The sequence below is a fragment of the Salvelinus fontinalis genome, chromosome 7, assembly GCF_029448725.1.
Source record: "Salvelinus fontinalis isolate EN_2023a chromosome 7, ASM2944872v1, whole genome shotgun sequence".
Taxonomy (NCBI): Eukaryota; Metazoa; Chordata; class Actinopteri; order Salmoniformes; family Salmonidae; genus Salvelinus; species Salvelinus fontinalis.
Window position 1 is genome coordinate 15,247,060 of NC_074671.1, and position 16,350 is coordinate 15,263,409.

The 16,350-nt window shown below is 41.8% G+C and overlaps 1 protein-coding gene across 1 annotated transcript; it reads left to right on the forward strand.

The window, feature by feature from the left end:
• Window positions 1-637: 637 nt before the first annotated feature.
• Window positions 638-10,940, forward strand: LOC129858824 (eotaxin-like). The gene is made up of 4 exons (XM_055928068.1): window positions 638-955; window positions 4,790-4,910; window positions 9,351-9,421; window positions 10,726-10,940. The coding sequence occupies exons 1-4, from the start codon at window positions 874-876 to the stop codon at window positions 10,761-10,763; spliced, it is 312 nt and encodes a 103-aa protein (XP_055784043.1). The 5' UTR covers window positions 638-873; the 3' UTR covers window positions 10,764-10,940.
• The last annotated feature ends 5,410 nt before the right edge of the window (window positions 10,941-16,350 follow it).

Consider the following 16,350-nt stretch of genomic DNA (forward strand, 5'->3'; position numbering starts at 1 on the left):
AACTAAAAAAACTAAAAAACTAAACTTAAGAACAGGAAGCATTGAAATAGCAGTCATAGAACAGATCTACTGCTTCTTAGACTTGCTTTCAATGAGAACGATAGATCTATAACTAGTTTTCTATGTGAATTTTGTAGGATCACCCTAAAGTTACATATTGTAGCAATAAGAGATGTTTGTAAGACCAATTTCATTTTATGCTTACTTATTCAACTTAGTTAGGTGTAAACATCAGGAAATCGATGAAAATTTGCTGGAAATGAAACAGAAAATAAAATGATGGAAATTCTATTTTGGGTCGTCAGTCTGACTGTTTTGACGTCACGGTGCACACAGAAAAAACCACCATGCATTTGCAGCATCAGTTGTTCACACTTTTTAGTGTGTATGTATGTGTGTGTACCCTTTATTAATCCATCTTTCTCAGAAAGACTGCTGCAGGGGGTTGGGGTGTTGGTGGTTTGTCAAGTGAGGAGGTAGGGAGTGAAATAAAGACAGAAAGGGAGAGATAGAGGGGCGGAGGTGTGAATATACCATTACCAATACTGACCACATCGTACAATGACACACACATGAACATGAACAAGGTGGGACTTGCCACTCGTGCTGTTTATGTAACCCACAGTGAGATACAAAACCTGACACTTCCCCTGCCTTCCAGACAGACTCATCGCCACGGTTACCAGACCAATCAGTAGACCTCCGACCCGTCTCCGTAGTTTAGTGCCTAGCAGAGTAGCTATCTGTCTCTGTTGGTCTGTCAAACAGTCGGTACATCAATCTGTCCATCCGTCCGTCAGCCAGTTAGTAAGCCAGTCAATTAGTCAGCCAGCCAGTCAGTCAGCCAGTCAGCCAGTCAGTCAGTCAGCCAGCATGTCCGTGTTCCAATCCAGGACCCTCTCTCTGGCCCTACTGATCACCATGTGTGTGTACCTCACCTCTGTGTCTGCTAACTGTGAGTACAGATTCACTGATTGATTAATTCATTGGTTGATTGATTGATGATGTAGTGGATGATTGAATACCACATTATATTGTATACATTCTATAACTATATATGAATATATAATATCTATATTATGCTATATACACTCACATTAAAATGCAGAAAATGTTACAATTTGGTTAAAGTTTCCATTGAGTTACTGTAATTGACAGGCTTTCGACAGACCTCCTACAACTCAGACCTCTTGGATCCAGAGTGGTCCACGAACCACAGTTCTCTATACTTAAAATACGTTCTAACGGTTTAGTTTTACATGGGGGGATGATAATAACTAACCGTTTGAATATACTGCATCTTCAGTAGACCTCTGACACCTCTGAGATAGGCCAGGTCACATGGTTTCCTGTCAGTGTCTCATAACTTTATGCAGCTCACTGTGCACTATCATCTTCAATGTAAATAACATGAGTAAGTCTACCTCTGATAAGCTTCGCAGTAAAGCATTAAAAACATTCAAACAACACAGAAAATTGCTAAAAATAGCCCATATTAACATATGTAGCCTAGGAAACAAGGTCCATGAAGTCAATAACTTGCTTGTAACATACTGACTATCTCTGAAACTCACTTAGATAATACCTTTGATGACACAGTGGTAGCAATACATGCTTATAACATCTACCGAAAAGACAGAAATGCCAACGGAGGCGGTGTTGTGGTCTATATTCAGAACCACATTCCTGTAAAGCGTAGAGACAATCTAATGTTAAATACTGTTGAAGTAATATGGCTACAGGTTCATCTGCCTCACCTAAAGCCCATTCTGGTGGAAAGCTGCTATAGACCACCAAGTGCCAACAGTCAGTATCTGGATAACGTGTGAAATGCTTGATAATGTATATGATATCAATAGATAGGTATATGTTCTGGGTGATTTAAATATTGACTGGCTTTCATCAGACTGCCCACTCAGGAAAAAACTGTAACCAGTGCCTGCAACCTGGATCAGGTTGTCAGTCAACCTGTCAGTGTAGTTACAAACAGCCCAGGAATTAAATCATCAACATGTATTGATCACATCTTTACTAATGCTGCAGAAAGTAGTTTGAAAGCAGTATCCAGATCCATCGGATGTAGTGGTTACAATATAGTAGCCATATCTAGGAAAACCAAAGTTCCAAAGGCTGGGCCTAATGAAGAAGTCATACAATACATTTTGTAGTGATTCCTATGTTGATGTAAAGGATATTTGCTGGTTAGTGGTGTAATGAGGAGCAACCAGACGCTGCACTTGACACATTTATGAAACTACTTATTCCAGTTACTAATAAGCACGCATCCATTAAGAAAATTACTGTAAAAACTGTTAAATCCCCTTGGATTGATGAGTAATTGAAAAATGGTATGGTTGAGAGGGATGAGGCAAAAGGTATGGCAAATAAGTCTAGCAGCCCAACTGATTGGCAAACGTACTGCAAATTTAAGAAATCATGTGACTAAAGCTAAATAAAACAAAAAGATCTATACTATGATTTTTTTTATTATACAAAGAATAATAGTAAAAAGCTTTGGGGCACCTTAAATGACATTTTGGGGAAAAAAGCCAACTCGGCTCATTCATTCATTGAATCAGATGGCTCATTCATCACAAAGCCCACTGATATCGCAAACTACTTTAATTACTTTTTCATTGGCAAGATAAGAAAACTTAGGGATGACATGCCAGCAACAAACACTGACACTACACATCCAAGTATATCTGACCAAATTATGAAAAGCAAGAATTATACTTTTGAATTCGTTAAGTCAGTGTGGAAGAGGTGAAAAAATGATTGTTGTCTATCAACAATGACAAGCCACCGGGGTCTGACAATCTGGATGGAACATTACTGAGGATAATAGCAGACAATATGCCACATCTTCAATTTAAGGCTACTAGAGAGCTTGTGCCCTCAGACCTGGAGGGAAGCTAAAGTCATTCCGCTACCCAAGAATAGTAAAACCTCCTTTACTGGCACAAATAGCCGACCAATCAGCATGTTACCAACACTTAGTACACTTCTGGAAATAATGGTGTTTGACAATGCTACAATGCTATTTCACAGTTATCATAATGACAACAAAATTTCAGCATGCTTATAGGGAAGGACACTCAACAAGCACAGCACTTACACAAATGACTGATGATTGGCTGAGAGAAATTTATGATGAAATGATTGCGGGGGCTGTCTTGTTAGACTTCAGTGCAGCTTTTGACATTATCGATCATAGTCTGCTGCTGGAAAAACGTATGTGTTATGGCTTTACACCCCCTGCTATAATGTGGATAAAGAGATACTTGTCTGACAGAACATAGAAGGTGTTCTTTAATGGAAGCCTCTCCAACATAATGCAGGTAGAATCAGGAATTCCCCAGCGTAGCTGTTTAGGCCCCTTGCTTTTTATTCAATTTTTTTACTAACAACATGCCACTAACTGAGTAAAGCCAGAGTGTCTATGTATGCGGATGACTCAACACTATACACGTCAGCTACTACAGCGACTGAAATGACTGCAACACTCAACAAAGAGCTGCTGTTAGTTTCAGAGTGGGTGGCAAGGAATAAGTTAGCCCTAAATATTTCTAAAACTTAAAGCATCGTATTTGGAACAAAATACTCACTAAACCTTAAACCTCAACTAAATCTTGTAATAAATAATGTGGAAATTGAGCAAGTTGAGATGACTAAACTGCTTGGAGTAACCCTAGATTGTAAACTGTTATGGTCAAAACATATTAATGCAGTACTAGCTAAGATGGGGAGAAAGTCTGTCTATAATAAAGCGATGCTCTGCCTTCTTAACAACACTATCAACAAAGCAGGTCCTACCTTCCCTAGTTCTGTCGCACCCTCTACTGTTCAGTCGTGTGGTCAGGTGCCACAAAAAAGGACTTAGGAAAATTGCAATTGGCTCAGAACAGGGCAGCACGGCTGGCCCTTGGATGTACACAGAGAGCTAATATTAATAATATGCATGTCAATCTCTCCTGGCTGAAAGTGGAGGAGATATTGACTTCATCACTACTTTTATTTATGAGAGGTATTGACATGTTGAATGCACCAAGTTGTCTGTATGGGAGGCACACAGTAGTACATAGAGCCATGACTACATGGAACTCTATTCAACATCAAGTAACTCATGCCAGCAGTAAAATTAGATTTAATAAACAGATTTTAAAAAAACATTATGGAACAGCGGGAACTGTGAAGCAACACAAACATTGGCACACACACACACACACACACACACACACACACACACACACACACACACACACACACACACACACACACACACACACACACACACACACACACACACACACACACACACACACACACACACACACACACACGATAACATACACACTATACATACACATGTATTTAGTACTGTAGTTATGTGGTATGGGCCTGAGGGCACACAGTGTGTTGTGAAATCTGTGAATGTATTGTAATGTTTTTGAAATTGTATAAACTGCCTTAATTTAGCTGGACCCCAGGAAGAGATAATGGGGATCCATAATAAATACAAACTAAAACCACACCATGTTTATGGCTAGTTTAGAGATCAGAGGCTGCGTTTACACAGGCAGCCCATTCTCATTTATTTTTTTCACTAAATGGTCTTTTGACCAATCACATCAGATCTCTTTCACATCAGAGCTTTTTCAGAGCTGATCTGATTGGTCAAAAATACCAATTAGTAAAAACAAAAGAACAGAATTGGGCTGCCTGTCTAAATATTTTATTTCTGTCTTTCTCTGTCTCCCTTTCTCTCTCACTCCCTTTCATCTATCAGATCGTCGGCCAACTAAGGTAACCACAAGTTGCTGCACAAGTGTGTCTGACTCTCACATCAAATTTAGACTGCAAGGATACCACATCCAAAATGCCATGCCACCCTGTGTTGATGCCATCGTGTAAGTTTCGAACACACGCACACACACACACACACACACACACACACACACACACACACACACACACACACACACACACACACACACACACACACACACACACACACACACACACACACACACACACACACTCACACACACACACACACACACACACACACACATTATAGGCAGAAACTCAAACAGGAAGTACCTGTGCTACAGTCTATTCAACGCTGGTCTGACCAATTGGAATCCAAGCTTCAAGATTGTTTGGTAGCCTCTAAGAATAACATTGATATATACACTACCGGTCAAAAGTTTTAGAACACCTACACATTCAAGGGTTTTTCTTAATGTTTTTTACTATTATCTACATTGTAGAATAATAGTGAAGATATAAAAACTATGAAATAACACATATGGAATCATGAAGTAACCAAAAAAGTGTGAAACAAATCAAAGTATATTTTAGATTTTAGATTCTTCAAATAGCCACCCTTTGTCTTGATGACAGCTTTGCACACTCTTGGCATTCTCTCAACCAGCTTCACCTGGAATGCTTTTCCAACAGTCTTGAAGGAGTTCCCACATATGCTGAGCACTTGTTGGCTGCTTTTTCACTCTGCAGTCTGACTCTGTAACGGCAGTCCTCCTCCTCTTCATCTTCGGAAGAGGAGGAGTATTGAGGGAACCAAGGCGCAGCGTAGTGAAAATACATATTTTATTAACGAAACACGAACTTGATTAAACTAACAAAAAACAACAAACGGTGTAGACAGACCTAGACGACGTACTTACATAAAACAAGAAAAACGCACGATCAGGAACATAGGCTACACAAACCGAACAAACCGTAAACAGTCCCGCGTGGTGTACAGACACAGACACGGAAGACAATCACCCACCACGAACACTGTGACAACGCCTACCTAAATATGACTCTTAAATTAGAGGAACGCCAAACACCTGCCTCTAATTAAGAGCCATACCAGGCAACCCAAAATCCAACACAGAAACAGAAAACATAGAATGCCCACCCAACCTCACGTCCTGACCAACTAACACACATAAACTAACAGAAATAGGTCAGGAACGTGACAGACTCATCCCAAGCCATCTCAATTGGGTTGAGGTCGAGGGATTGTGGAGGCCAGATCATCTGATGCAGCACTCCATCACTCTCCTTCTTTGTCAAATAGCCCCTACACAGCCTGGAGATGTGTTGGGTCATTGTCCTGTTGAAAAGCAAATGATAATACCACTAAGTCTAAACCAGATGAGATGGAGTATTGCTGCATAATTCTGTGGTAGTCATGCTAGTTATGTGTGCCTTAAATTCTAAATACAACACAGACAGTGTCACCAGCAAAGCACCCCAATGCCATAACACCTCCGCCTCCATGCTTCACGGTGGAAAATACACATGCGGAGATCATCCGTTCACCCACAACCCGTCTCCCAAAGACACAGCAGTTGGAACCAAAAATCTCAAATTTGGACTCCAGACCAAAAATACAAATTTCCACCGGTCTAATGTCCATTGCTCGTGTTTCTTGGCCCAACCAAGTCTCTTCTTATTATTGGTGTCCTTCAACCATGAAGGCCTGATTCACACAGTCTCCTCTGAACAGTTGAAGTTGAGATGTGTCTGTTACTTGAACTCTGTGAAGCATTTATTTGGGCTGCAATTTTTTAGGCTGGTAACTCTAATGAACTTATCCTCTGCAGCAGAGGTAACTCTGGGTCTTCCATTCCTGTGGCGGTCCTCATGAGAGCCAGTTTCATCATAGCGCTTGATGGTTTTTGCGACTGCACTTGAAGAGGGAAGTTCTTGAATGTTTCTGCATTGACTGACCTTCACGTCTTAAAGTAATGATGGACTGTGGTTTCTCTTTGCTTATTTGAGCTGTTCTTGCCATAATATGGACTTGGTATTTTACCAAAAAGGGCTATCTTCTGTATACCCCTCTACCTTTTCACAACACAACTGATTGGCTCAAACACATTAAGAAGGAAAGAAATTCCACAAATTAACTTTTAAGAAGGCACACCTGTTAATTGAAATGCATTCCAGGTGACTACCTCATGAAGCTGATTGAGAGAATGCCAAGAGTGTGCAAAGCTGTCATCAAGACAAAGGGTGGCTATTTATTTAAGAATCTCAAATATAGAATATATTTTGATTTGTTTAACACTTTTTTGGTTTCTACATGATTCCATGTGTGTTATTAAATAGTGTTGATGTCTTCACTATTATTCTACAATGTAGAAAATAAAAAAAATAAAGAAAAACCCTTGAATGAGTTGGTGTTCTATCACTTTTGATAGATGTTGTTCCCGCTGTGACCATTAAAAACTACCCAATCCAGAAACAGTGGATAGACGGCAGCATTTGTGGAAAACTGAAAACGCGAACCACCCCAACCCATGGCAAGGTGACTGGGAATATGGTTGAATGCAAACAGTGTAGTTATTCCCTCCGTAAAGCAATTAAACAGGCAAAACGTCAGTTCAGAGACAAAGTGGAGTCGCAATTCAATGGCTCAGGCACGAGATGTATGTGGCAGGGTCTACTGACAATCATGGATGACAAATGGAAAACCAGCCACATCACAGACACCGACGTCTTGCTCCCGGACAAGCTAAACACCTTCTTCGTCCGCTTTGAGGATAGCACAGTGCCACCGCCCGCTCCCAAGGACTGTGGGCTCTTGTTCTCCGTGGCCGACGTGAGTAAGGCATTCAAGTGTGTTAACCCTCGCAAGGCTGCCAGCCCAGACGGCATCCCGAGCTGCCTCCTCAGAGCATGCGCAGACCAGCTGGCTGGAGTGTTTACAAACATATTCAATCTCTCCCTATCCCAGTCGGCTGTCCCCACTTGCTTCAAGATGTCCACCATTGTTCCTGTACCCAAGAAAGCAAAGGTAACTGAACTCAATGACTATCGCCCTGTAGCACTCACTTCTGTCATCATTAAGCGCTTTGAGAGGCTGGTAAAGGATCACATCACCTCTACCTTAACTGACACCCTAGAGCCACTTCAATTTGCTTACCGCCCCAATAGATTCACAGACGATGCAATCGCCATCACACTGCACACTGCCTTATCCCATCTGGACAAGAGGAATACCTATGTAAGAATGCTGTTCATTGACAATAGCTCATCTTTCAACAACATAGAACCCTCCAAGCTCATTATTAAGCTCGGGGCTCTGGGTCTGAACCCGGCCTGGTGCAACTTGGTCCTGGACTTCCTGACGGGCAGCCCCCAGATAGGGAAGGTAGGAAACAACACCTCCACTTTGCTGATCCTCACCACAGGGGTCGCACAAGGCTGCATACTCAGCCACCTCCTGCACTCCCCGTTCACCCATGACTACGTGGTCATGCACGCCTCCAACACAATCATCAAGTTTGCAGAAGACAACATCAGCAGGCCTGATTACCAACAATGAGGAGACAGCCCACAGGGAGGAGGTGAGGGCCCTGGCGTGGTGGTGTCAGGTAAATTACCTCTCCCTCAATGTCAACAAAACGAAGGAGATGATCGTGGACTTCAGGAAACAGCAGAGTGAGCACGCTCCAATCCACATCGACGGGACCGCAGTGGAGAAGGTGGAAAGATTCAAGTTCCTCGGCGTACACATCACTGACAATCTGAAATCGTCCACCCATACAGACAGTGTGGTGAAGAAGGCGCAACAGTGCCTTGGCCTCTAAGAGCCTCATAAACTTTTACAGGTGCACAATTGAGAGCATCCTGTCGGGCTGTATCACCGCCTGGTACAGCAACTGCACTGCCTGCAAGCGTAGGGTTCTTCAGAGGGTGGTGGGGTCTGCCAAACGCATCACCAGGGGCACGCTGCCTGCCCTCCAGGACACCTACAGCACCCGATGTCACAGGAAGGACAAAAAAGATTATCAAGGACATTAATCACCCGAGCCACGGCCTGTTCACCCCGCTATTATCCAGAAGGCGAGGTCAGTACAGGTGCATCAAAGCTGGGACCGAGAGACTGAAAAAAGGCCACCAGACTGTTAAATAGCCATCACTTGCCCCCGACCACCCGGTTACTCAAACCTGCACCTTAGAGGCTGCTACCCTATGTACATAAACATGGAATCACTTGTCATTTTAATAACGGAACACTTGTCACTTTAATCATGTTTACATACTGCTTTACTCATTTCAAATGTATATACTGTAATCTATTCTAATCTATTTTAGTCAGTGCCACTCCGACATTGCACATCCTAATATTTCTATATTTCTTAATTCCTTTCTTTAACTTTTAGATTTGTGTGTATTGTTGTGAATAGTGAGATACTTTTGCACTGTTGGAGCAAGGAACACTAGCATTTCTCTAAACCCGATATAACATCTGCTAAATATGTGTATGTGAACAATACAATTTAATTTGATACATTAGTAGTAATATTCTCTATGTTTTGTTTCAGCTTCTACACAGGGAAAGGAGGGAAGATCTGCTCTGATCCCAAAGCACCCTGGGTCAACAAGAAAAAGCAATGTAGGGGAGCTAACTTTCACACACACACACACACACACACACACACACACACACACACACACACACACACACACACACACACACACACACACACACACACACACAGAGAGTCTTGTACACCTAACCTTGTGGGGATGCAGAATTCAGTCCCATTCAAAATTATATTTACCCTAACCCTAACCCTAACCCGTACTCTAACCTTAACCTTAACCTTAAACCCTAAACCTAACATTAGCTCCTAACCCTAACCCTAGATCCTAACCCTAACCCTTAACATAATTCTAACCCTAACACTAATTCTAACCCTAACCTTTAACGTAATTCTAACCCTAACCCTTAATGTAATTCTAACCCTAACCCTTAATGTAATTCTAACCCTACCCTAACCCTAACTCTAGATCCTAACCCTAAACCTAACACTAGCTCCTAACCCTAACCCTAGCTCCTAACCCTAAACCTAACTCTAGCTCCTAACCCTAACCCTAGCTCCTAACCCTAACTCTAGATCCTAACCCTAAACCTAACCCTAGCTCCTAACCCTAACCCTAGCTCCTAACCCTAAACCTAACTCTAGCTCCTAACCCTAACCCTAGCTCCTAACCCTAACTCTAGATCCTAACCCTAACCCTAGCTCCTAACCCTAACCCTAGCTCCTAACCCTAAACCTAACACTAGCTCCTAACCCTAACCCTAACTCCTAACCCTAAACCTAACTCTAGCTCCTAACCCTAACCCTAGCTCCTAACCCTAACTCTAGATCCTAACCCTAACCCTAGCTCCTAACCCTAACCCTAGCTCCTAACCCTAAACCTAACACTAGCTCCTAACCCTAACCCTAGCTCCTAACCCTAAACCTAACACTAGCTCCTAACCCTAACCCTAGCTCCTAACCCTAAACCTAACACTAGCTCCTAACCCTAACCCTAGCTCCTGACCCTAAACCTAACCCTAGCTCCTAAAACCAACACTAGCTCCTAACCCTAACTCTAGATCCTAACCCCAACTCTAGATCCTAACACTAACCGTTAACGTAATTCTAACACTAACACGAATTAACTCTAAACCCCCTACAGATAGCATTTGACCTCATGGAGACTAACAAAATGTCCCCAGTTGGTCAAATTTTGGTTTGTTTACTATTCTTGTGCACACACACACACACACACACACACACACACACACACACACACACACACACACACACACACACACACACACACACACACACACACACACACACACACACACACACACACACACACACACACACACACACACAATCTTATCTTTCTGTCTCTCTCTAGATTTGAATGTGATGAAAAAGCAAAGAAGACAAGTTTGACCATGACTGGAACCCTCTCAACTGTAAACACGTCACCTCACCATCTAGTGCATCCTCCTCCCAAGATCCTCTATCAGCATACTTCACTTTTCTGCTTATTTTTTGTCTGTCTGGTCCTTAAGATTATTTTGTTGTGTTATAAATTGATAGAATTTCATTAAAATACAGTACGTTACAGTCTGTTGTTGTGCTAATGTTGTTCATACATGTGGTTACACTGATCTAATACAGAGACAAAATTGCCATGGGGGAACATGCCCAATATTCAGAACATGTGTATATTCGTCCCCCCCAAGAATCACTTTAAATTCAAACAAAAATGTGAACACGTCATAAGCAATGGCAAATGGTGTAGAATTGCAGGAAATTAGCTTTAAAATAACTGTCCAGTGTTTCCAGATTTTTATGAAATATGACCTATAATTAATTACAATATGAGTGAAATGGTTTTCCTTAAAAAAAATTGAAATTAAGTATGTTATAAAGAAGCATTTATGGTGTGGGTATATACTGGTCAATAAAAATATTCATAGGAGTAGACCGCTGATTGGCCAGCTCATCCTCTCCATGACATCATCCTCTGTGAGGAAATACCAAGCATTTCTTAAACGGTCTGTTTGAGGTTGGATTTTTGAAGTGTTTTTTTTCTTCCAATTTACGCTCCGGCCACAAATATGAGAAAAGGATGAGTCAACAGCATTATTTGAGTATGAGTTAACAGATATTAACTTTTGAACGTGAGATTTTAACTGGACAGTTACTTTAAAGCTGCAGCATTCTTCCACTTACCCTCCCATTTATACTGTGTTTTCAAAATACCCCTCCACATACCCCTTAAAATACCCCTCCATATATCCCTTAAAATACCCCTCCATATACCCCTTAAAATACCCCTCCATATACCCCTTAAAATACCCCTCCATATACCCCTTAAAATACCCCTCCATATATCTCTTAAAATACCCCTCAAGAGAGGCATAATAAGTCGTGTCAAACTGTGTAGAATTGCACAACAATTTTGCCCTTGATCTAATCATACAGTAGTGATCTGCAGTGACATACGGCATAGCAGAGCTGAGAGTCTAACCTCTTAGCACCACCCAGTGGCCAGCTGGGACTACACAGTGTGTCTGAGGTGGAATAGGACCAAAGATTTCTTTCTTTATTTTATTGAATCTTTATTTAACGAGGCAAGTCAGTTAAGAACACATTCTTATTTACAATGACGGCCTACCAAAAGGCAAAAGGCCTCCTGCGGGGACAGGGGCCTGGGATTAAAAATAACAAATAAATACAATATAAATATAGGACAAAACACCATCATGACAAGAGACAACACAACACTACATAAAGAGAGACCTAAGACAACAACATAGCAAGGCAGCAACACATGACAACACAGCATAGTAGCAAAACAACATAACAATAACATGGTAGCAACACAACATGGTAGCAGCACAAAACATGATACAAACATTATTGGGCACAGACAACACCACAAAGGGCAAGAAGGTAGAGACAACAATACAACTGTCAGTAAGAGTGTCCATGATTGAGTCTTTGAATGAAGAGATTGAAATAATATTGTCCAGTTTGAGTGTTTGTTGCAGCTCATTCCAGTCGCTAGCTGCAGCGAACTGAAAAGAGGAGCGACCCAGGGATGTGTGTGCTTTGGGGACCTTTAACAGAATGTGACTGATGCAGTGAGTACAATGAGTGGAGGCCTGCTGTGTGTCACCTTCATACACATGCACTGACCTGGCTGTAGAGAGAGCAGCAGGGGGCCTGTAGATAGTAACAGTGTTTTATTTATGTGATGGCTGCTCCTCTATATATTATTACACCTTTAGAAACACACTGAGACCATTCAGGAGGTGAAGGAGGTGAAGGATGGAGGTGGAGGTGAAGGAGATGAAGGATGATGGAAAAAGAAAGAGAAGGAGGAGAGGTGAGGAGAGTTAGTCCCAGTACCAGGGCCAGATGTAGAATGTTCCTGTCTGTCTGTCTGTCTGTCTGTCTGTCTTCTCCCAAATGTTTGTCTCATTGCTGCAACTCCCCAACGGGCTCAGGCTCGGGAGAGGCGAAGGTGGAGTCATTTGTCCTCCGAAACATGCCCTGCCTAACCGCGCTCCTTTACACCCGCCAGCTTAACCTGGAAGCCAGACGCACAAATGTGTTGGAGGAAACATCGTTCAACAGGTGACCGGGCAACCATAAGGAGTCGCTAGGGCGCAATGAGCCAAGTAAAGCCCCCCCATGGGGCTGGAGATCGTAGGTGTCTGGTGAGAGAAAGGCAGGTTGAGGTTGCCAGGGTTACAGCAGAGCAGGAAGTGTAATAAAGCAGGGAAGAGAGTGGTAGAGGAAGATGGGTACAGGGTTAGGGAACCTGAGAGGTTTCCTCTGTAGTAGAGTCCAACAGAGAGTGATGGGAAGAATATGTGCTTCAGTAAAGTGGTTGTCAACTCTACTGCAGAAATGATACGTAAATCACAGAAAATACAGGTTGTGGTGGCAGCGGCAGAGAAGTACTTGGTATTGTGAGGTTTTACTGCAGAACAGTTGCAGGGGGTGGTTTAGAGGTAGTGTTCTGTCCTCTCAGACTGCTGGTCTGGATTAGGATTAGATAGGGTTGAATAGAGGGGGGGGGGGGGGTTTAGAGGTAGTGTTCTGTCTGTCCTCTCAGACTGTTGGTCTGGATTAGGATTAGATAGGGTTGAATAGAGGGGGTGGTTTAGAGGTAGTGTTCTGTCCTCTCAGACTGCTGGTCTGGATTAGGATTAGATAGGGTTGAATAGAGGGGGTGGTTTAGAGGTAGTGTTCTGTCCTCTCAGACTGCGGGTCTGGATTAGGATTAGATAGGGTTGAATATAGGGGGTGGTTTAGAGGTAGTGTTCTGTCCTCTCAGACTGCTGGTCTGGATTAGGATTAGATAGGGTTGAATAGAGGGGGTGGTGTAGAGGTAGTGTTCTGTCCTCTCAGACTGTTGGTCTGGGTTAGGATTAGATAGGGTTGAATAGGGGGGGTGGTGTAGAGGTAGTGTTCTGTCCTCTCAGACTGTTGGTCTGGAGTAGGATTAGATAGGATGGAATAGTGGAATAGTGAGGTGGGTTTAGAGAGTGTTAATAGTTGGCAGGTTAATATTACAAAGTATAATGGCTTGTACAGTAGGTGGCGGCAAAACGCCAATAGGTGTAGTCTGCCATTCAATCTTAGAGAAGAAGAAGGAGAAGGAGAGACGACTCGTTTTCATTTTTTAATTAAGAAATACTGCACCAAACATAGTCAGTTAAATGTACAAATATGCAACTAAGATTTGTGCTGCAAAAACATAAAAATGAATGACAGATCTCTTGAGCTTTCTTAGATTAATTCGGACTATTTTGAGGAAGTGTATATTGGCTACGGTGTCTTAAAATGGAGAAAACTGTACTATTGCCGCTTATTTCTGATTTTTCAAGCGAAGGTCTTTTAAGGGAGTATGCAAGCACACTTGTTCGTTTCGCATAGACGAGTTTGGCTAGCCGCCAGCCAAACTGAAGAATGGCGAAGCCAAGTCAGCAAGAAACTATAAAATAGTTACAATTATAACTATGATGAACATTTAGATTTACATTTTTGTCATTTAGCAGACACTCTTATGCAGAGAATTGATGCAACACATTCTTGAAGACAAAACAAATATAACAACAACAAAAAACGTATTTGTTTTATGAAATATCGACTGTCTCCAAGAATGCGTTGCCTTGTCATTTTAAGAACTAGATTCTCTGCATAAGAGTGTCCTCTAAATGAAAATGAATGTACAGGATGAATGAATAGTGGAGATTTCAATGGCAAAATAGACTAATCAGAATAAGAAAATAAAGGGCACAAGGATTAAGGGAGTTTGTCTGTTTCTATCATGTCATTCAAATGACAAAGCAAGACACATTTAAAATATAAAATTAACAGAGACTTCTGAGAGAGAAACATATGTTTCCCATGGCAATACAGCCCGTTGAATTTTATTTAATTTAATTGAGAGATAGAAAGAAAGGAAGAGAGAGAGAGACAAAACACAAACCCTCCAACCCAAAAAGGCCTGTGGTGTTGATGGTATCCTCAATGAAATTATAAAATATACAGACAACAAATTTCAATTGGCTTAAACTCTTTAACATCATCCTTAGCTCTAGCATCTTCCCCAATATTTGGATCCAAGGACTGATCACGCCAATACACAAAACCGTAGAGAAATTTGTCCCCAATAACTACCGTGGAATGTGCGTCAACAGCAACCTTGGGAAAATCCTCTGCATTATCATTGACTTGTACATTTCCTCAGTGAAAACAATGTACTGAGCAAATGTCAAATTTACTTTTTAACAAATTACCATACGACAGACCACGTATTCACCCTGCGCACTCTAATTGACAAACAAACAAACCAAAACAAAGGCAAAGTCTTCTCATGCTTTGTTGATTTCAAAAAAGCCTTTGAGTCAATTTGGCATGAGGGTCTGCTATACAAATTGATGAAAAGTGTTTTTTGGGGAAAAACATACAACATTATAAAATCCATGTACACAAACAATACGTGTGTGGTTAAAATAGGCAAACACACACATTTCTTCCCACAGGGCCGTGGGTTGAGACAGGGATGCAGTTTAAGCCCCACCCTCTTCAACATATTTATCAACAAATTGGTGAGGGCATTAGAACAGTCTGCAGCACAAAGCCTCACCCTATTAGAATCTGAAGTCAAATGTCTACTGTTTGCTGATGATCTGGTGCTTCTGTCCCCAACTAAGTAGGGCCTACAGCAGAACCTAGATCTTCTGCACAGATTCTGCCATACCTGGGCCATGACATTAAATCTCAGTAAGACAAAAATAATTGGTGTTCCAAAAAAGGTCCAGTCGCAAGGACCACAAATACAAATTCCATCTAGACACCGTTGCCCAAGAACAAACAAAAAACTATACCTACCTTGGCCTAAACATCAGCGCCACAGGTAACTTCCACAAAGCTGTGAATGAGCTGAGAGACAAGGCAAGAAGGGCCTTCTATGCCATCAAAAGGAACAACAAAATCGACATACCAGTTAGGATCTGGCTAAAAATACTTGAATCAGTTATAGAACCCATTGCCCTTTTTGGTTGTGAAGTCTGGGGTCCGCTCACCAGCCAAGAATTCACAAAATGGGATAGACTCCAAATGGAGACTCTGCAAAAATATCCTCCATGTACAATGTAAAACACCAAATAATGCACGCAGAGCAGAATTAAGCCTATACCACTAATTATCAAAATCCAGAAAAAAGACGTTAAATTCTACCACCACCTAAAAGGAAGCGATTCCCAAACATTCCATAACAAAGCCATCACCTACAGAGAGATGAACCTGGAGAATAGTCACCTAAGCAAGCTGGTCCTGGCGCTCTGTTCACAAACACAAACAGACCCCACAGAGCCCCAGGACAGCAACACAATTAAACCCAACCAAATCATGAGAAAACAAAAAGAGAATTACTTGACACATTGGAAAGAATTAACAAAAAAACTGAATTAATTAGAATGCTATTTGGTCCTAAACCGAGAGTACACAG